The sequence below is a fragment of the Vombatus ursinus genome, unplaced genomic scaffold (genome assembly GCF_900497805.2).
Source record: "Vombatus ursinus unplaced genomic scaffold, bare-nosed wombat genome assembly UNPS02003559.1, whole genome shotgun sequence".
Lineage (NCBI taxonomy): Eukaryota > Metazoa > Chordata > Mammalia > Diprotodontia > Vombatidae > Vombatus > Vombatus ursinus.
The window spans coordinates 23,911-46,733 of record NW_020943337.1 but is presented as its reverse complement, the minus strand read 5'-3'; the positions used below and the strand labels follow the sequence as shown (position 1 = coordinate 46,733).

Sequence of the window (22,823 nt, the reverse complement as noted above, 5' to 3'; positions counted from 1 at the left end):
CAAGAACGTTTCAAATTGTCTTTGCACGTAATTGGGGAACAAATAAAATATTATTAAAACCAAACAAAAATGAGTGGAGAGACAGGAAATGACCTGGGAGATTTAGAGGTGGCAGGACCTACAAGGCACAATGATGTTTCCTCTCTCTGAATCGGAGAGATCCAGGCTTCTAAGTGAGGGCATTCATAGAATTGTATTTGGGAAAGGGCCTGAGAATAATTAGCCAGAGGAGAGATCATAGGGTCACAGGTCCAGAGCTGGAAGGGGCCTTGGAGATCATTTAGTCCAATCCTCCCATTTTACAGATGAGGAATCTGAAGGGCACTTGTCCAAAGTCACCCAGGTCCTAAGTGTCCAACTCAGAATTTGAGCCCGGCTCCTCTGACTGGACAGCCAATATTCCCTCTACTATTAACCCCTTCCTCAGTTAACACATGTGGTCCTTCTTTTCCAGTAGATTACAAAGACTGGAAATACCAACACAGACAGACATCAGGCTCCCCAAGTAAATGCTAAACATCCCCCAGAGTTTAGCACAAGTGCTATAAATTCTCAGTGGGTATTAAACTGCGTTATTTCATTTGAATCATTTCTTGCTCTTTTTTATATCACAGCCATACTCATTTCCCAATAATTGCCGTTCATAGAACTCTCCTTTATAAGCAGTTATACAGAACAGACCAATGCTGCCAGTGTGTCAGAGAAGTTGTGCAATATTCAGAGTCCATACTCTACCACTTCTCCACTGAGCAGAGGGAAGAATGTTTTTTGATAAGTTTTCTGGCACCAAAAGTCATTGTGGTGTTTAGTGTCATTACTGATGCCCCTTAGCATTGTATTTATCAGGAACTCATGGAGGAAAAAGAAGATGAGGCTCGCTTAACACTTTGATTCTTTAATAGTTAGAGAATGCATTCTTTAAGGAAGACTCACCAATGAAATTAGTGCAGTGAATATATACATAAGAGCTAAGGACTGTGGGGCAGGTTTCATCGTCTATATTCTCTTGGTTCTGCATCACTCTGAATCAGTTCATTCAAGCCTTCCCATGTTTCTCTGATTCCTCATATGCAGTATATCAAACTGGGCAATAAGATCTCCCAACACTCATACTCCACAAGTTGTTCAACAATTCCCTAATCAATAGGTACCCACTCTGTTTCCAGTTTCTGGCTACTAAAAGAAAATTTGAGCTGCATTGACTGGAGCAAATGAAAGAATGGAATAATTCAATAACCCCATACTGAACCATATGAGCAGAGGATGAAGGGTGTATTGGGAAGAAGAGAGAGGACCATGTTCAGACAGAATGGGGTCAGATGAAATGTATTACCCCTTGATTACAATTAATCAAGGAAGGCTGCATGGGGTGGGTGGGGTGAAGAGGTGGAGAGTAGAGGTTAGGAACTGCTCTTAGGAAAGAGAGAAGAGGGCTTGTTTATACTTGTCACCTTTAACAGCTTGAGATACATCTTGTTTGAGAGAACTGAAAAGGAAGGTATTGCAATGGGGTGAGGAGTGGCGATATGTGAGTGCAAGAGGGCTGCTCAGAGCACATCTGGACCCTGAAGCTCTCTTCATCTTTCCCATTCTCTTCCCCAAGAGCTAAATATCTCCATTTTTAAAAAAGGGAGGGTAAAAGAAACTTCTTGGTAATAAATGCACATGACCCCTTATAAGGCAATCTATATCTTGTCTCTCACTCAATTTATCCAAAGTGGTTTTTCTAAAAGGCCAAGTCATCAATTAGTGCCAATGTCCACTGTGAAAAATGAGGCTGCTGGCCCTCACTATTCTGAGGGGGAAAATCCTGTTTTTGCTGGCAGGTGACCTCTGCTCAGAGCTGGCATGGTGTAGTGGATAGAGAGTTGGTCTGGAAGTCAGGAGGACCTTCAAGTACTACTTCTGATACATACCAGCTGTGTGACCCTGGGTAAATTATGTAACTTCTCAAAGCTTCTAAAACTATAAAGCTAAGACTAATGCTCTCTATGACTATAGATTTTAAAGTAAAGGCAGATCTGTATTGGTAGGGGGTTTCACTCAGTGAGAATTGCCTATGCCAAGGAAATCATAGTTCTGGTTAACAAAGCCCTCTGCTGAGCAGTACTGGTGGGCATTTTGACTTGTATGTTTTGGGCCTTAAATCTTGATTGAATTCAGTTACTTTGTCTTTCCAATAGGTTGCTTAAGATTGCAAAGGATTTCCTTCCTCCAGATTTTCTGTTGGCTATGATGGGATTTCATAGGATGTTAGAAAACTAGAGCTATGTGTAGTCTTAAAGATTATCTAGTCCAGGGGTGGGGAACCTGCAGTCTCAAGGCCACATGTGGCCCTCTAGGTCCTCAAGTGCAGTCATTTGACTGAATCTAGTCCTATCCCCTCATTTTGTAGATGAGGAAACCAAAGCCTAGAGAGGTTAAGTGATTTGTCTAAACTAATAATAATAGCTAGCTATTATTTACACAGCACTTTAAGGTTTGTAAAGCACTTTACAAATATTATCTCTTTTGATCCTCCCAACAGTCCTGGGAGATAGCTGCTATTATTATCCTCATTTTACAGATGAGGAAACCAAGGCAGAAAGGTTCAGTGACTTGCCCAGGATCACCCAACTAGTAATAAGTGTCTGAGGTTGGATTTGAACTCGGGTCTTACCTGACTCCAGGTCCACCACTCTATCCATTGTGCTACCTAGCTGCCTATTAATGTAATTAATTAGTGCAGAGCTGATCCTAGAACCCGGGCTACCTTACTCCTTGGTCAGTTCTCTTCCCTTTGCTGATGAGCAGCACAGTGTTCATCAGATTTATTCAGGATTCATCTCTATTCCTGTTTCCCCTACCTCCTCTTTTCAGTTGATCAATCAGCAAACATTTAAGTATCTTCTATGTGCCAGGGGCTGTGCTAAGTTCTGGGCAATAGAAAGTCAAAAGGGACCCACATGTACAAAAATATTTATAGCAGTTCTTTTTGTGTTGGCAAAGAATTGGAAACGGAGAGGATGCCCATACATTGGGGAATGGCTGAGCAAGTTGTGGTATATGAATGTGATGGAATACTACTGTGCTATAAGAAATGATGAACAGGCTGACTTCAGAAAAACCCGGAAAGACTTGTACGGACTGATGCTGAGTGAAGTGAGCAGATCCAAGAGAATGTTGTACACAGTAACAGCCACGTTGCGCGATGACTAATATTGACAGACTTAACTCTTTTCCAGCAATACAAGGATCTAAGACATCTCCAAAGGTCTCATGATGGAAAATGCTATCGACATCCAAAGAAAGAACTATGGAGTTTGAATGCAGATCAAATCATACTATTTGCTATTTTTTTCTCCTCTTGTGTTTTGTTTCCTCTTTCTGGTGGTTCCTTCTATTGGTTTTAATTCTTACTTACAACATCACTAATTTGAAAATATGTTTAATAGGAATGTATACGTATAGCCTATATCAGATTACTCGACATCTTGGGGAGGGAGGTGGGAAAGGAGGGGGAGAAAAATTTAAAACTCAAAAACTTATGGAAGTGATTGTTGATAATTCAAAATAAATTAATTTAAAAAAAAGAAAATCAAAAGGGAAAATCATCACTGCCATCCAAGAGCTTACATTCTAATGGGGAGACAGAACATACACAAACAGACTATATATAAAAGACATACAGCATTGCCTAAAATAATCTTTTCTTCTCCTTACTTTGCTTAACACTTTTAACTGTTGGGAGAATTTTCCCATGGGAGTTCTAGCTTCCCTTGGCAGAAGCTGAGGGTCACAACCTGTTGCGTGGCAAAAACAAGGAAGTCTCACAAGACCTCTCCTTTGCTGACACGCAGCTCCCACAGTCGGCTCGGCTCTCCTCTCGTTGGGAGAAAAGTCCTACTCGTACCCCTGACACGAGGGCTGCAGGTGTCTAGCAGACTTGGTGATTGGCTATCACGTGGAGATCATGCTTTGATCAGGTGTTACTAGGGACATAAAAGAAAGCTACTAGCACTTAATAAACGGAGCTTCTCCCATCTCGCTGTCTCCCGCCTCATCAATGCACCTCCGGGTTAAGAGTATCGAGCTGGTCTCATGCTCACCACCGCAGTGGCCGCATCATTTAACTTTATTATATTCTTTACAGTACATGTATGCATGTATGTACCTCTCACATTCCCCATACTGGATTCTAAGTTTCATGAAAGCAGGGACAATTTCTTATTTCGAGAGCCATAACAGAACGGATAGAATTCTTGGAGCCAGGGAGATCCAGATCCAAGACCTGCCCCCAACACACACTAGCAGTGTGACCACAGTTGACCAGTGTCTCGGAGCTCGCCCACCCCGGGAGCTCTACAGCTCCGCTTTAGAGGCGAGTTCTTAATCGTGTCACTAAAAGCTGCCTCGGGTGTCCTCTCCTCCCAGACTGACACCGTTTGTTTATTCTCTGTTCCTCCTCCTCCCTCTTCAACCATCTGGCCTTTCACAAAGTCCACATCGCCTCCCCTGAGAGAGGCGGCCTTCTAAGGGACATTCATTTCCTTCTCTTGCAGTGCATCGTCTGGGATTGGGACTCCAACGGCAAGCATGATTTCATTGGAGAGTTTACCTCGACGTTCAAGGAGATGAGAGGAGCGATGGAAGGGAAACAGGTGAGAGCTGGGCGGGAGTGGGGGCATTCCTGGGTTGTTTCATTCCTTAAGCATTTACTCTGAAACTCGGGAAGGGTCACTGTTGAGCCCTGTGACTCTGAGTGGCTTTGTTCAGGCCTTTTCTTACAGCCTTCCTTTAGAGACGGGGACAAAGGTTACAAGAAGCAGTCACGTAGCCAGCATCGAAAGCACAAGGCAATAGGGCTTCATCCGTGAGCAGACTCTCTCCAGCCATGCAGATCAGAACCCTTCTTTAACTTACAGTCCTTGGGAATCACCTGAAGCTCATCAAATCACACACCCATAGTCATAGCTAATAGGGGTCAGTGGTGGGACGTGAACTCAGGTCTTCCTTATTCCAAGCCCAGTGCTCTGTCTAACCAGTGGATAGAGTGCTCTGTAGACAACAACAGGATGGACAGGGAACGGGGACCTGGGATTTCACTGATACAAGGAACACCTGATGAAGAAATCCCTTCTACCAATGCAAATTGGCATTCTCTCTGCACCTTGCGGGTATCTGTGACATTAAGAGAATGGGGCAGCTACATGGCCCCGTGGATAGAGCACTGGGTTTGGAATCAGGGACTCATCTTCCTGAGCTCAAATCAGGCCTCAGACACTCACTAGCTGTGTGACCGTGGGCGAGTCACTTAACCCTGTTTGCCTCAGTTTCCTCCTCTACAAAATAAGCTGGAGAAGAAAATGGCAAACCACTCCAGGATTTTTGCCAAGAATATCCCCAAAATAGGGTCACAAAGAGTCAGCCATGACTGAAATAAACCAACAACACCAACTAAGAGATTACATGACTTGCCCAGGGCCAAATAGCTAATATATGTCCGGGGCAAGACTTGGACCCAAATCTTTCTGACTTTGAGGTTAGCTCTCTATCAGAAATACACATCCCCCCCCACACTGCTCAGATGAAAATATACAAGGGAATATAATTGTGTCAAATGAAGCAGTATGATGGGATGAAAAGAGCATTGGCAAAAGATGGTCAGAAGATTGGGCTTTTCCTTCCTTTTTCCTCATGTTTCCCCCTTTTCTCTTCTCCCTTCTGCTACCTGATTTTTGGTCATCATGCACCCATTAGAACTTCCCACATCAAGTGAAGAGAAAAAGGAGAGGGGAAAGAGGGAGTGGGGGGCATGAAAGTCCAACCAACCCATTGGATTTCTGATATTGGTGAAAAGTTTATTGGGGAGAAATTTACAGCCAATTAAATAAAATTACTCCTATCAGCACATCAGTAAGGATAGCTGTCAGAGGTCTTCAAGATGTGAAATTCACACATTACTTTCTCCCTAACCAGCAAACATTTCTATTAGGCCCTGATGAATGCTTGCTTGCAAGGTTGATCTAAGCTTGGCGTATCACCAGGACATTCTGAATTAGGGACTACTAAACTAGACCCCACAGGGAAGTCCTTCCTACATTTAAGGCGTTCATCATCTCAACCCCTAAAGAGACCACCTCCTCCAACTCCAGTAAGAGCAGAAACCATATTGTGTAAGGCACAATATCACGTCCTTGTGCAAGGCAAAATGGTCACATTACCAAGTCATATCTTACATGTGCTTAACACTTTTACATCCAGAAATCCCAAGGGCTTATCATTGTACATTTGGTGCTGAACACTGATCCACAAGATTCACAATTCGCAAGATTCCTGGTTCTACTCTCAGAGGAGCTGGATTTGAATCCTCCTAATTCTGCTGTTTATACCACCTGGATGACCTAGGGCAAGTCACTTCACTTTGTGCGGGTACTCCGTCTCTTCCCTTGGAAAATGAGGAAGTTGGACGAAATGATCTCTAAATCTTAAGAGGACCAAAAAAAGAGCCCCACGAGGTCAATAGCACTTTGTCATCATTTTACAGGCGAGAAAACTCATCAGTGGGGTTAAGTGATTGGTCCAGCACCAAACCCACATTTTCTGATTCCAGTCTAATGTTCTTTGTACTACATCTCACTGTCCACTACCTCATTTTATCATTACACCAGCCCAGAGAAGCAGGTAGTTGACATCACCCTCATTTCCCGATGAAGACATAAAGGTTCAGAGGGATTGTGACTTCTCAAAAGTACATAATAAGTTAATTATAGGAAGAAACTAGACCTGAATTCTCCTGCTACCCAACACATGCTTTCTCTACCACAATGATGGATATCACTGTTCAAATACTCAAGTGGTAGATAAAGGGTAAGAGAACATAGTCTATCTCTTACTTAACATTTTATTGTGGGGTTTTGTGTATACATCTATATCAAAATAGTCCCTCCAGGAGGACCTGAGTTCAAACCTCAACTTTGCAACACATCTCCAGTTTACACCCTTAGACAACCCATTTTTTCCCCTCTGACCTCAGTTTTCCCATCTGTAAAATGGGGTAGTGGTGATAAGACTAGATGTTCTTGAAGGTCCTACATGTTACAGGAGAAAGAGTAATGAATTTAGACTCAGAGGCTGTCAAGAGACAGTGTGCTGAGATGTGTTAGATAGTCAGCCTTGGAGTCTGAGTTCCAACCTCCCTCCCAACATATATTGGCTATGTGACCCTGGACAAGTCACTTAACTTTTCAGTGCCTCAGACATCTCTAAGACTATAGAACAGTTGCTGATCTGCATCGGCCTGAAGCAATGGAATAGATGACTTCTGAGTTGCCTCCCCCCCTCAAACCTACTGTCCAGATTGTCCTTCAGATCCAAAGACTCAAAGAGAAACTTGTCAGAAAGGCGAGACCTTAGGAGGTTGCTCCCAGAATAGTCATACCAGTGTTGGCAAGGGGCAGTGAACCAGCAGGCCCAGTGTTGGCTAAAGCCCCTAGAAATCCAGGGACAGGGACAATTTCATGAGAATTCATTAGGTCATCTCCTAACTGGGTAGACACTGGGGCCAGTAATAGTGGACGAAAATCAATCCCTCTGCTGTTTTAACCTCTGTCACAATTAAGACTTGGGCATCCAAGTCAGGGCTGTAAGTGAGGACCAAAGAGTGACTGGACAGCAACAGATTGAAATTAAAGGGAGAGAGGTCATTTCTGTGCCCTGCCTATTTAAAAACATCTCTGGTGGCCCAGCATGGTGAAAACCAATGCTTCATGGAGGTGGCCCAAGGCTTTCTCCTTAGACCAAGTTTAAAGTCGAGATGTGATCAGACTGAGTGGGAAAACTGACCCTACAGAGACTTGAGGGCCATTCCAGTCATTCTAAGCCAGCTTTTCCAAGACCTAGAAACCTCAAGATTCATTTGGTCTGGGCTTTAGCATAGTCCCCATGATAGATGATGTCAGTTACAAGGCATACCCACCATGGAGGACTAGCTGCCTGACAGAAAATGCAAGGGATCCCCAAGGCATGCTACAACAGTGACTGGACTAGGGACCCCAAAGCTGAGAAGGGAGTTAATTCCCCCTCAAAACAACGGGGAGACAGACCACCCCACAGGAGACCATGGAGAGTTAACAGACCAACAGTGGTGCCTGTTACTGCCTCGAGTTAAAATGTGGTCAAGGATTTCTAAGTTGGACAAGACTGTAGAAGTCATCCGTTCATTTTTAAAATTTGAGAGTAGCTCAAGGTTACATAGCTCAACTCAATTCAAGGAACATTTATTAAATGTCTTCCATTTTGTACTGATGCATCTGCGTGGCACTGTGGATAGACAGCAAGATTTGGAGTCTGGAAGAACTGAGTTCAAATCCTGCCATAGACACTTATTTGCTGTGTGACCCTGGGCCAGCCATTTAACCTGTCTTTGCCTCAGTTTCCTCATCTGTAAAATGGGGATAATAATAGCACCTATCTCCCAGTGTGGTTGTGAAGATCAAATGGGTTAGCATATAAAGAGAACTTTGCAAACCTTAAAGTGCTAGTTAAATGTTAGCTATTATTACATGATCCTGTAATACTATTATTTATCCTAGGAGGCTATTTAAAATTAAAATGTTACATATCTCAATTAAATGCCTCCCCCCTCCCAATACCTAATGTTTTTTTTTAATTTAATAAAGTCTAATCTAAAGATTAGGGCAGCTAGGTGACATAAACAGATAGAGCACCTGGCCTGGAGTCAGGAGAACCTGAGTTCAAATGTGGCCTCAGACACTTACTAGTTGTGTGACCCTGGGTAAGTAAGTTAACACTGTTTGCCTTAGTTCCTCATCTGTAAAATGAGCTGTGGAATGAAATCACAATATACTCCAGTATCTTTCCTAAGAAAACCCAAATGGGGTCACGAACAGTCAGACACAACTGAAAAAAAAAATTCAACAACAACAAAATCTAAAGATACTCTCCAAGAATTCTCTGGTCCACTTCATGGAAATATGTTCTGCAATACTTCTATGCATGACTGTTTTGGTAACTGACTAAATAAATAACTGTTCAGCCCCCACACTGTGGACACCTGATATATTCACAACATGGGGACTCTTTACTTACTGGTTTGTTTTATTTATATTTTGGAAGTGGGGAATGAAGTCAAAATGAAACTATCCTTGCTAAATGGCTTCTGTGGAGGCTGGTTTTGACTTTGCCTTAATTGGAATTTAGAAAATGAGCTTCTCCTGACTCCCCTGCTGGCTGACCTCTTTGTTCGACGGGCAAAAAGAAGAAACCTGTCACTCTCCATCCTGTGGTTACGTTTGAACCTTTGACACCATCTAGGGAGCACTGGAGATGCCAGTGGGCCCAGAGCTGACTTCAAGTATCTGAAGGGCTGTCATGTATGTAAGGGAGGGAGGAGGCGCTGAAATTTTTCTTCTTAGCCCCTCAGCTGGAAGTTACAGAGAGACAGGTTTTAGATTTGCTTTAAGAGAAAAGCTCCTAACAGAGCTGTCCACAACTTAAGTGCTGCCTGGGAAGGTTTGCTCTGAGAGAAAAGCTCCTAATGGAGCTGTCCACAAGTTGAGTGCTGCCTGGGAAGGATGTGGATTCCCCCCTCACGGGGAAGTCTTCACGAAAAGGGCCAGGTGACCCTTCACTGGGAGTCTTAGATTAAGAACTGTCATATAGGCCAATGGCCTCATTTTGAAGGTGAGGAAACAGGCTCAGTGGATTTCCAAGGGCCACACCATTAGTAAGTATCAGAGGCAGATTATGAACCTAAGTTTTCCTGACTCCAAGGCCAGCACATTAACCACTATATCACACTGCCTCTAGATGTTGTAGAAGAGATTCTTGGTCAGTTGCAGGCTGGGTTAATTGGCTTCTGAGGTGTCCCCTACCTCTGAGATCCTCTGATTCAGCGATTTTGAACTACCCAAAGTGGTTTTGCAGACCAGCCAGTTTGGAGCACCATTCATGAATTATTAGTAATTTGGAGCATTTTTATATAACTACTGATAGCTTAGGTTTCTTCCTCTTAAAACTGTCTATGCATAATTTTTGACCATTTATCATTTAGGGACATCTAACCATTTTGAGAGGCTTTGGCATACAAGGCAATATACAGGAGACACGCCAACTTTAAAAGGGGCTATTATATAAATTTCAGTTGTGTTGTTTTGTTCGATGGATTTTAAATGGAAATGAATGAGTGAGTGAATGTGAATGAATGAAGCTCTTATTAAGCACTTACTGTGTACAAAGCACTGGGAATACAAATAGAAAGGTAAGATATTCCCTGCTCTCAAGGAGCTTACATTCTAATAATGATGAGAGGATACCTAGAAGGTTTCTGCTGCAAGTTAGATGGAAGGGTCCCATGGTCCTCAGGTGCAATGGCAAACAGATGTTAATGCTTCTTTTTTAATATCATTTCCATTGATAAAGTGGCACCAGTTTTTGTTGTCGAACTATTTGACAGTGCCAGGGACTTGGGTGAAAGGAGCTGTCTCTTCGAGGACTTCAGTAGATGAGAAATACTGGAGCAATGGCCAGGCAGCAACGCCACAGCAGGTGGTCCCCAGGATGATGACTGAGGACATTGGGCTGGAAGCACTGCTACTCCCAAGGATCTTGGGTTTAGAGTCTTGGCCTGTCTGAGGTCTAAGGGGAGATGGCAGGCAAGGTGGTAGTGGTGACCCAGAAATGGTCCTGGGACAAGCTGTTATAATCCCAGGGGCTTATCTTCTCATAGACTAAGTGGTCCCTCCAATCCAACTGCCTCATTTTACAGATGAGCAAACCACATTCAGGAGGGGGAAGTTATGTGGGATTTGAATGCAGAGCCCTAGCCTCCAATCCTCTGTACCATGCTTCCTCTATTATTCTTATTATTTCATGTTTTATGGACTAGATAATTGATGGATGAAGTGTTAGGTTATAATATTGTCATTGTGATTTTTGTAGCAGGGATGGTCAGGAGAACTTGGAATTCCCTTACAGTACTTGGCTGAGTCCAGCCATCCAGTCCCCACTAAACTGCTTTGCCTTTAACTGACATTATGAGGGCGATGTCTTGACTTGCAAGTGAACTGGATTTAAGTGAGGCAGGGCTGTGCAAAGTCCTCAGCCTCGCTCTCTCCTCTGGAGTCATCTGAGTCTAGTAGCAAGACATAGGTCAGGATGACTGATTGAGAAGAGGTACTTGGATGTTGGTTGTGAGACATGGACCATTTCTCAGGGGATTTGAGATTCTTGGAATCCAGACTGGCACATTTTGCACTGGGGAAGTTTGGGAAATTCTCTTATCAAGTTCCAGCCGTATGAAGTCCTTGTTAAAAAGCTGATCATAGAGTAAATGACAGAAAGCATGAAGAGCTCTTTGAAAGGGAGGGAAATTAAAGCATCTGCCCTTAATGCAGCCAAACTGGGGTCTTTGACTTAGGGGAAGACATTTCCTGATCTGAGCTTTTGTTTTTTGTTTAATGTAAGCTTTGTTAAATGGATATGGCTATGGTCCACCAAAATGGAGAGGAACCTTTGAGGTTCCTTCCAACTCTAAGATTCTATTAAAATTCTGCAAAAATGTTACTGAAGGGCAGCTGGGTGGTGCAGTGGATAGAGCACCGGCCCTGAAGTCAGGAGGACCTGAGTTCAAATCCGGCCTCAGACCAAACACTTGACACTTACTAGCTGTGTGACCCTGGGCAAGTCACTTAACCCCAATTGCCTTAAAAGAAAATGAATTTGGAAGAGTTTTTGTCCCTATAATCAGTAAAGCCCTGGGTGACACTGAAATAGTTAAAAAGGTGGGATAATGGTGGCATCATTGTTACTGGGGGCTTCCCTATTATTGCCAAGGGCACCACAATTCTTCAGTCACCCCAGATGAAAACCTGTGTCATCCTTGACTCTTCACTGGCACCCACCCCACATACCCAATCTATTTTCAAGTCTAGCTATTTCTACCTTCACAATCTCTCTCCTCTATGCCCCCTTCTCTACACTCAAACGGCACCACCCTATTTCAGGTCTTTATCACCAATTACCCAAATTATTATAAAATCCTCTAATTAATCTCCTGCCTCCAGTTTCTTACCCCTGCAATCCATTAACCACTAAGATGCCAAATTGATAATTTTCTAAAGTGAAGGTCTGACCACATCACTCCCTCTACTCAGTTAAATTTTTTTTTTTAGTTATTTGTCAGTCGTGTCTGACTCTCTGTGACCTCACTTGGGATTTTCTTGCCATAGATACTCCAGTTGTTTGCCATTTTCTTCTTTGGCTCATTTTACAGATGAGGAACTGAGGCAAACAGGGTTAAGTGACTTGCCCAGGGTCACACAGTTAGTAAGAATATGAGGTCATATTTGAACTCAGAACTTTCTCTCCCAGGCCTGGTGCTCTGTGCACTATGGCGCCCCCATAGTGGCCCTAATCAGTAAATCTTAGTAGCTCCCCATTACCTTCAAGTATCAAAGCCTCTGAAGCTCCTTACAACCTGGAGTATTCTTACCTTTGCAGTCTTCTACTGTCTACTGTTCCTTTATGCCCTCTAAGATCCAGCTACACTGGACTTCCTGACTTCAGGCCCAGCAGTCTCTCTGCTTCACCACCTAGCTGCCCCACCACGCATCTAGTAGGTGCTTAATACATGTCTATTAAATGGATGAAATGTCTCACTGCACTCTGCTTATCACCTACTTGGAAAATTACATAGGCAATCATCCCTTCCTGCACGTAATTTCCTTGCACCTTCCCTTCTCCCCCTACATTCCCTCTATGTCATTAATATTGTTGGGGCTGAGATAGTTACCCTGTGGCTAGTTTATACAATATTGGTTTGGGATTTTTCCCGGAGCCAATCTGGCTGACCTAGGTTTTGTTGGTAGTTGCCTTATGTCATTGTTTAGGAAGAGACTAGAATTCTCATTACCAGCAAACAGAGTGGAAGTCCCATAAAGTAATCAGAGCAAGGCCTAGTTCAGGGGAGGAAATAGATGTCCAGGAGGTGACCACTGTTCCCCAGAGCTCAGAGAAGCATCTCTGTTCACAGTCATCAGAGGATCATTAGATCTTGGACCTAGAGGTCCTTGGGGTCAACATGCTCATTGTAGGGATAAAGAAAGAGAGGCCAGAGGAGGGTAAGGGGTCTGCCCAAAGTCACACAGGTAGCCAGCATCCAAGGTAGAGTTTGAACCCAGGTCCCCTGACCCTAAAGCCGGTGTCTTCTCCACCATACCACAGGAACTTCCAATTCTTTCCACTCATTAAGAGAGAGTTGGCTCATGGCTCTTGGACCAGTCTGCTTCTAAAACCAGTAATGTGCCACATACCACTTCTCTTCCCAGTTTTAATTAATTTATATATGATAACAATAGTGACAACAACCCACATTTAAATGAAATTTTATGGTTACAAGACATTTTACATATGTTATCTCAATTGACCTTTGTAAAAAAAAAAAAACAACCCTGTAAGATAAGTCATTCAAGAATTTTAACTTCATATTTCACAGATGAAGAAACTGAGGTTCAGAGAGTTTGGACTGAGGTTCACAAAGCTAAAAAAGGCATAGAGGCAGGACCCCAGCCTAGGTCTTGGAACATTAAAGTCTAGTACATAATGTTGTCCCTCTATAATATTTATTCATTTATTTCATTATTATAATAATGGCTAGCATGTATATAGTGCATTAAGGTTCACAAAGCCCTTTACAAATATCTCATTTTATCCTTACAACAAATCTGAGAAGTGGGTGCTATTATTATCTCTATGTTACAGATGAGAAAATTGAGGCAAAGAGAAATTTGATTATGACTTGGAAAGCATCACCATAGTAGAGTCTCATCAAAAGCAGCACCATCCTTCTCATTCCTTCCTGGTAGGGTGTTGGGTAATGACAAGTAGATGACAAAGGTGATAAATGGGATTTTTGTTTTGAATACATATAATGTGTCTTCAATAAATAGACTGGTGGATTGATTAGATAATGATCCATCATGTCCCACCAAGATGCCTATAGGTTGAAAGCTTTTGAGAGCTGATGCCTTCAGATAATATTCCCAGACTATATCTTACTTCCTCTACCCCCATTTTCTACCACCATCTGCCCATCCTGATCCTGGTGTCATGTCAAGTGCCTTAGACACTTAGCAGTTGTGTGACCCTGGGCAATTCACTTAACCTTTGTCCACCTCAGTTTCCTCAATTGTAAAATGGGGTAACTGAAATGCCAACTCCCCGTTGCTGCGAGGATCAAATGAGAGAACATCTGTAAAATACTTAGCACAGTGCCTGACGCTATTTCCTTCCTTCTTTGTCAATGAGCATTAGTTTATCACTTACTATGAGTCAGTAGGCTAAGCTCTAGGGATACCAAAAAAAAAAAAGAGCTCAGAATCTCCTAGGGTGGGCCACATGCAAACAATGTACTTACAAGATACATAAAGGCCAAACTGGAGTTAATGAACAGAGGGAAGACACCAGCATTAAGGGAACTGGTAACAGCTTCTTGTAGAAGGTGGGATTTTAGCTGGGACTTGAAGGAAGTCAGGGAAGACAGGAGGCAGAGATGTGTAAGATAATTACAGGCAAGGGGAACAGCCGGTGCAAATGCTGAGAGGAGGGAGGTGACGGAAATGTGTGAGGAACAGGAGGTCAGTGTCGGAGGAGTGCAGAGTCCATGGCGGGAAGTAAGGTGTAAGAAGACTGGAGAGGGAAGAAGGGGCCAGGTGATGGAGGATTTTATGCCCATGTTTGTCCTATCATCCAGAAAAACCCCATTCAGGTCTGATGTGGATAGACCAGAGCACAGTTAACTGCTTGGATAGATGATATACATTAATTCTGATGGCCATGTTTCCTCACTATTAATGTATCTGCCTTCCCTCTACAGCCTGAACTCACCCAGACCACGTCCTCCAGGCCCAGAATCCGTTTCTTGGACTGGCCACTTGTCCCCTTGGTATTGACTTCAGATTTCTGTCGACATTTATATCGATCTCAGAGCACACTGGTTTGCTCTTAATGGTTCAATTTCTTCCTTGCGTGGGTGGCTCTCACGCTGTGACTGATCTCATTGCAGGTACAGTGGGAGTGCATCAATCCAAAGTACAAAGCCAAGAAGAAGAATTACAAGAACTCTGGCATGGTTATTCTGAACCAGTGCAAGGTAGGACCACAAACATTCTTCTCCCTTTTAGTTGCAAGTTAAGGTTGTCAAAAGGGGAGGGGAAGCCATAGCCAAAATAATAACCCACTTCCACAGGGTTTTCAGGTTTCAAAACCAATCCTGTGGCATAAGCAGTACAAAAATTGTCATCTACATTTTGCAAATGAGGAAACTGAGGCACAGAGATGGGATATGCTTTTACCAGGGTCACACAGCTACTAAATAGCAGAGTTGAGATTCAAATTCTAGCATTCTGTATCTAACACCAAGACATAAATTAATATGAAAGAACAGAGGGGGGGAAAGCTAAAGAGTTCTGATCCTCCTTTCCTGGGATCATTTTGATTCTTTCATCTATATCTTAATCAGACTGTGCTGAAAGGAGAATAACAAAGAGAGGCAAGAAGATAATTGAAAACCAAGAAGGAAGATATAGTACGCAGAGGGAGCTGCTTCATTGCACAGGAGAATCTCCGTGTGCCCATAATAAATAGTCTTTCAAGCCTCCCTTGTTTTCTGTTGGTAGTTAGTATTCAGACATTTTAGGCAAATGTACGCTGTGTGACTGTTCAGGTAATTTCTCCATTCTCTGTGTCTGTTTCCTTTTCTGCAAAGAAAGAGATCATTTCTATCCTACCTGTGTGTGAAAAGAAACAAAACTGAAATAATATATTGCTTTGGACTCAAAAACATGATGCCAATTTAAGGTAGGGTATGAACCTGTAATTTCATTTGTGTAGGGCAGAAATGCACTCCCAAGTGTGGCCCAAACCAGATCAAAATATAATTGGGAAATATTTATCAACAGCAACACACACACACACACTAGAATACAGATAATACATGGTTTTCTAAATCAACACAGGTATTCTTATTCAGGCCCCGTTTCCCCAGTGAAGAAAATCCCTCTGCCAATGCAGGTTGGTACCTTCTCTACAACTTCTAGTCTCAGAGAGTTCCCTCAAACATGAAGAGTTTGCGTGACTTGCTCAGGATCACAGAGTCAGTCTGTGTCCAAGGAAGAAGGTGGGTCTTCTGGCTTTGAGGCCAGCTCTATATTTGCTGAGCCATCTTGCCTCTTGGTCCCAGTAATACACCACCAGTCTTGAATCCTGAGTGTTCAGCCTGCATCCTCTGGGAGCAAGATTAGGGCTGGGGCAAAGACCAGGATTTCAGTTTGGGATACGTTGACTTAGAGGGGCCAGGAAGGAACATGAGATGGAGCTGTCCAGCAGGCAGTGGAAAATGCAAGAGTAGATCTCGGAAGAGTGATCAACTTTTTCACTGGGGACGTGGTTAAGTGATAGAGTCAGGATTCCAACACTCTTCCCACTGCACCCCAGTCGCCTTCTGCAATAAGCCAAAGCAGAGGAAGAAGAAAAGCAGGTGTTCCTAGTGGTCTGTGTTTCTCTCTTCCTATCTTGCCACTTGAAGAAGGAAAATAGCATGGGCTCCTTCCCATGTTGGTACTGTTGCTTCTGCACTCGTGAGCTGCAGCTCCCCGTCCCAAGTTCAGCCCTCACTGTTACTCATCAGAATCCTTCCACCTCCTTCTTTTCAGATCCACAAGATGCATTCCTTCTTAGATTACATCATGGGTGGATGCCAGATCCAGTTCACAGTGAGTTCACGTCTCCATTTACTTTGGCTCAGGGGGTTCATCAAAGCTGTAAGTCCACCGTGTTCATTTAGTATGGTAGCAGAGTCTGGTTGAATTTTATGGTTGTTTTAAAAGCAGACGTGGACATTGTTCTCAGTAAATTGGTAACATTTTATGCATCACATTGGCAGCATTCATTATGGCATTGGACTTCACAGCCAGAAACTCCTGGGGTGAACACTGGCAGCATTCTAGGTGGGGGTGGGAGATTTGAATGAACTTCCAATTATTTTCTTTCTCCCGTGATGACATCTGTGGCCAGATCAATCCATCAAACAGTCAACAAGCATTTATGAAACACCTACTCTGTTTCCAGGCATTGTTCTAGGTACAAGGGGTACAAAGACTTTTAAAGTCAAATCCTCTTAAGGGGGTGACAATCCATAGTGGTCAGTCTATACAAAAGAGCTACAAGCTAATGGGGTGGGGAGATGGTATGAGGCTTGAGTGGATGGAGGAGATCAGGAAAAGGTTCATGTGGCATTTCACTAAGACTTGAAAGAAGCCAAGGATTCTAAGAGGTAGAAGTGAGAAAAGAGTGAATTTCAGGCATGGGGGGCTATCAACACAGAGGCACAGACATGGCAGATCAAGTTCTGTGTGTGTGAGGAATGGTAAGAAGGCCAGTTTGGCTCAACCACAATATACAAAGGATCATAGAATCATTGATTTAGTGCCAGAAGGGACCTTAGAGATCATTGAATCTAACTCGTGAATAATTTTACAGAAGAGGAAACTGGAATCTAGGGAGCTTAAGTGACTTAAGTATCCAAGGTAAGACTAGAACTCCGGTCTTCCTGACTCTGTGTCCACGTAGGTGATGCAGGAATAATGAGATCTCAGAGTATCAAACTTGTCTTGGGGTTTATTGAGATTGCCAGCAAGGGAGCCCCTTCCACATGGGCAGAAACTCCTCAAAGGGAGTTTACATGGGGTTTATATCTTCTTAAACCACAAAGTGGGGGGGGTGCTTCAGGCAAAAGGAAATTGAGAGGGAATGTTGCAAGAGCTGATTGATTCGATAAGATGCCTTGACCCTGAACAGAGGTTATCACACAAGATGTTTTTGTGGAGGGGTGAGGAGGGGTAGAAATGGGACAAGGGAGTCCTTTAATTGGTGAGCTAATGCTTGACACCCGATGGACAGAGCTAGTGCTCAGTTTGTGAGCCACATGCAACATTCTCTGCTTTGCCATGCTCCCAGAGAAATGTGTGATCAGGCTAGAAAGGTAGGCTGGGCCAGGTTGTGGCAGGCTGTAGGTGCTGGACATACATTGATATGTGACTCCCCCTTAAAAAGTAATTAATGCCTGTTTCATTCTGTGTGTGGGGGGGAGTGAGAACAAATCTCACACTGGGGGGATTGAACTCAATGAGCTCTAAGGTCCCTACCAGCTTTCACTTTCCATCTCTACTCCTATGATCCCATCTTAGTTATTGGTGCCTAGACATCTCCATGAGACCAGGAGAACCTGGCACTTTTCTAATTTCTCGATTAATGAAGTGCTAATGAGCACTAGGTGGATAAATTAGGAGCAGCCACACCTGAATGTCTGATTCCTGGGCTCGAAGGCTGTTTTTGATGGAAGCAGGATGCATTGACATCAGCCAAGGGGGAAATTCTGTGTACTAGCAGCCACCAGAAATAATTACCCAGGGAGGTCAGAGGATAGTTTTGAGAAGTTATTTGTGAGATTTTAAAACAGGATGGTATAGATTTGGGTCATTTTTAGATTGCATAGGTCGTGAGCAACCTTTAGATACTCATTTTACTCACCTTGTTGCCATCATCTAAGAGAAATACTGGATTCCATTTCAGGCAGTCTATGACTTATGTATGTGGTCATCACCTTACAGTTCTGAAAACTTATCTGTAAAATGGGAATAATAACACCTATATTACCCACTTCTCAGGGTTATTGTGAAGCTTTACTTGCGAAAGCATTTGGCAGTCTTTAAAACTGTATGTGAGTTTATTATTATTTCTGACAAATCCATCCATCCAACAAAGAGGTACCCCAGACATACTGTCCAGGAACTCCCCTCCTGACCATCCCTAGACATTGCTTTCTCATTCCTTGCCTAAGCCTCCCATTCAACTTCTTTGTCACAGACCCTACTACCCCCTGACATACGCTCCTTTAAGGCTCTTTACCTCTACCAGTCCTATCATCTCAGTGCCCAGAATTCTTAGACAAGAAGAAGGGCTGGGGGAGGTGGAGAGCAGGCACATGCTGGTGAAAGGAAAGGGAGAGAAAAGGAATAAAAAGCCATTCTGCCATCTTACTTCTTCCGCCCCAATATGTATTCAGCTGGTTTCTCTGGCACTAGTATTCTGCAGCAATAAAGGGAAGGAAGAAGGTGAGAAGGAAGAAGGAAAGACAGGATGGGATGTCTGCCACCACGTCTTCCTCCTCCTTCCCCCTGCATCCCATCAGCAACAGAGGAGAAAGGGAGAAGGGAAGGGAGAAGAGGAGAGCAGAAGGGAAACCCTATCTTCTACTGTTGTCCTCACCTTTCTCCCCAGGAAAAAAAGGGTAGGGAGAGAGAAGTGGTCAGCTAAACTTTTCCTTAGTCTGCTCAGTCCTTCCTTCATATTCAGAATTCCTTCAGTTCTCCTCCTCACCCTCCCCCGAGCTTCTAGGTATAATCTCACACACACACACACACACACACACACATATATGTACACACGCACACACGCACGCGCTTTGGGTCTGCTATGTAGAGACTAAGACGAGTTCATAACTGTGCTGATCATATGCCCAGATTTGCCAGGGTTTCATCATCCAAGTTTTCCAAATGCTCAATTACTCCTGGGGATCAATATTAAGAACCAGTATTCCCAGTGTTTAACACAGTGCTTTGTATGTAGTAAGTTCTTAATAATGGGTTATGCATTCATTCACTTGTATTCCCAGAAATTAGCACCATACCTGGTAGCATTTATAAATGTTCTATCTATCTATCTATCTAAGAACACTCTTTTCTTTTCCTTTTTGTTAGGCAATGGGTTAAGTGACTTGCCCAGGGTCACACAGCTAGTAAGTGTCAAGTGTCTGAGGCCAGATTTGAACTCAGGTCCTCCTGACTCCAGGACTGGTGCTCTATCCACTGCGCTACCTAGCTGCCCCTGGAACACTCTTTTGTTATAGAAATCTCATCACATTTGTTTCACTGCCACTATGTGGCATAACTGGTACTGTTCTTTAGGGATACTGTAGATAGAACAGGCTTTTTGAGGTGAGCCTGGGAACCTAACCACCATGTATAAACATGGTTTCCATGGACAAATGTATTTTTTCCAAGGAAATGACTCAGGGATTCACACCTGGAGCATTTCTGTAAGTTGGGGATTAGTTTGTCTGCTTTTGGAGGGCTTGGATGGTACTTAGGTTTTCTAGGCGTGTTTTTTCTTCACTAAAAATGATAGAACAGAACCCTAGAGATGGAAGGAATCTCAGAGTTCTAGCTCAGTCTCCTACACTATGCTGCCTCTGATGCATCAAAGAACCTGGTGAGCCTCAGCTGCCAACTCCCCTGACTGGTTACTCTAAAATCACCTCCTTTGCTCTCTAGCAAAGTCAAGAAACCTCGAGTGTTGAGACTGTAGGTATAGGGACATTTCTAGACTTTTGGCTGGAGCAGCTCTTTTTTTCAATTGTGGTTAAGTGACTTGCCCAGGGTCACACATGGAGCAATTCTTGTGGGCTCTATGGTTAAAAGAGGAAGAGGAGGAGGGAATAACAGAATATTAGGTATCATAGTCCTAAACAAAATGGCGGTTGATATTAGAAAAGCCAACTGAGAAGGCTACCCAGGGGAAGGGAGGTGGTAACCTCTAAACTCAACCCAACCCAAGTTATTATTTTTATCTGACAGATCTTGGTAGGTGGGATTTAAACTCAATTCTTATTCATTCTAAATCCAATCCTGTATCTATTATACTGCTTATTTGCTCTGAAAGCAGGGGGACCACTCATCCCCATTCCCCTCCCATACATCAGCCACAGGACCATGACAACTTGCAGAGATCAAGCCAGCCATCCCTAGCTTGGCCCCTAGGATAATGCAGGAGCCTCAGGGGTAGGGAATCTTGGGGATGGCAGCAGCAGATCCCCAGAGATGTCACCCTTTGATTGTTCCTACTTCCAATCAGCTTGAGCTACTGGAGGTAAACTTAACCATTCCCCTACTGATGTAACCACATTGCCTGGACATAAGCTGCTGCTTCTACCTGCCCCCAGCAGCTCCCTTCCTACCAGTCTCAGGTAGAGCTTCTCCATTCTGCTCACAAAGAGGGGCAGAACCAATCAAGGATCAACTTCCCAGAGAGGGAAGCAAAAGCTTGCTTCTTGGCTAAAGTTCTCAGTAAGCTTGGCCAGTATTGCCTCATCAGCACTGCTATTAGGGAAGCAAATCATTAATTCCTCATTTATAGAGGTTTCAAACAGGCAGCCTTCAGGCCATGAGTATGGCAATAAAAAATGTAATTGGGAAAGATTTAGCAAAATAAATAAAAATACAATACAAGATAGATAATGTTAATATGTGGTTTTCTAAGTCACTCTGCTGCTTTATGTGTTTCTATTTGAGCTTGATACCACTGGGGTAGAAGTTTTATCCAAGTTGCCTGAAATTAAGCCAAGTATTGACAGTATAAAATTGTAAATAATATCTGCCTCCCCCATCAAGATTAGGACCAGACAGGCCCCACTTGGGCATCCTTCATGTTAAAAATCAGTCCCCCAATGACACCCAGCCTCGGTATACCTTTCTAGGCCTCCTCCTTGGTCATAGGCACAATGTACCAACTTCCATTTCTTTTCCTTCCGACACATAGTCATTCAAGAAAAACTGTATAGAACAGATCTTAAATTTCAGAATTTGTATCCATAATTCCTAGCAAGCCATTACCTGTTATCTTAAGGCTGAGACTTTCCTAGAGCCCCCATTCCTTTGCTCCCATCCTTCCGTCTCTCTGGCTTTTATTACTGTTAATGAGGAAGAGGATCACGAAGGGTTCCCATAGAAAGTGGCACATAAGTTGAGCCCCAAAGGAAGGCTTTCTAAGAGGACAAGGAGAGGAAAGAGGGTAAATATAAATTGGGACTGGGCACTTATCTTGATTCTGGGATTTCAATCACACAGCCCTGAGCAGTCAGTGCCTCTGTAGTCTGAAAGGGTTGTTGATTGGAGCTCGAAGCTGGACTGATAAGCCCGGATTTGAGAACAACCCAAAACATGCTCTAGAGTTCCTGTGAATTCAAAGGCCTAATGAGTGCTTTGCAAGCATCCTGCTGGGTGCTCTCAAGGTCACCTGATATCTCTATTATGTGGATACACTTTGCAGTTACAAGGAAGTTCCTAAAAGTGCACAGAGTGTTTTCTTTGTTCCCAGGCCCTTGCTGTACAAAAGACAGCTAGGTATTTTCCACTTGGAAAGCAATAATCAATATCAGGGCTGACCTGGTGACTTCCTTGCAAAGTCTTCCCTCCAGAACGGTAAGGGCAAGGCTGTGTGACTTGTGAAGGAGTGAAGACACAAGGGGATGAGAACTCCAGGCCAAGTTGGTGCTCTGCCCACCCTACTCACGTTTGGTGCAAGCCACATGGGGGTGAAGGGGAGGAAAGTGTGAACTCTCTTTAGACCAATATGGCATCTGAGTAGCTCTATCATAGTCACAAGGCAGTTGGCAAGTATTTATTAGGCACCTACTATGTGCTTGGCAGGCTGCTAACCTTCAAGTCAGGCATATCCAGGGTCAAGCACAGCTTCTGTCACACACTGGCTAGGTGGTCCTGGGCAAGCCCCTCAACCTTTTTCTGCCTCAGTTTTCTCATCTCTAAAACGAGGGGCTGAGCTCAATGGTGTGTTCTAAAGTCCTTCCAGATCTAAATTATTATCCTGAGCCCCAGGCAATTATAACTGCTAGTTTTAATCCAGAACCTGACCTGCACTGGTAGAGGGGCTCCACACACATCATTAAGCAGGTACTATGTACTTCCCCC

General features: G+C 43.5%; 1 protein-coding gene across 1 annotated transcript in view; it reads left to right on the top strand.

Annotated features, from left to right (window-relative positions):
* The first annotated feature begins 4,186 nt into the window (after nt 1–4,186).
* LOC114052344 (copine-4-like) overlaps nt 4,187–22,823 on the top strand; it is a 41,142-nt gene continuing 22,505 nt past the window's right edge. The window contains exons 1-4 of the mRNA XM_027874903.1: nt 4,187–4,360; nt 4,542–4,640; nt 15,065–15,151; nt 16,713–16,772. Of these exons, the coding sequence (XP_027730704.1) occupies nt 4,187–4,360; nt 4,542–4,640; nt 15,065–15,151; nt 16,713–16,772 (420 nt within the window). The remainder of the gene's footprint in view (nt 4,361–4,541; nt 4,641–15,064; nt 15,152–16,712; nt 16,773–22,823) is intronic.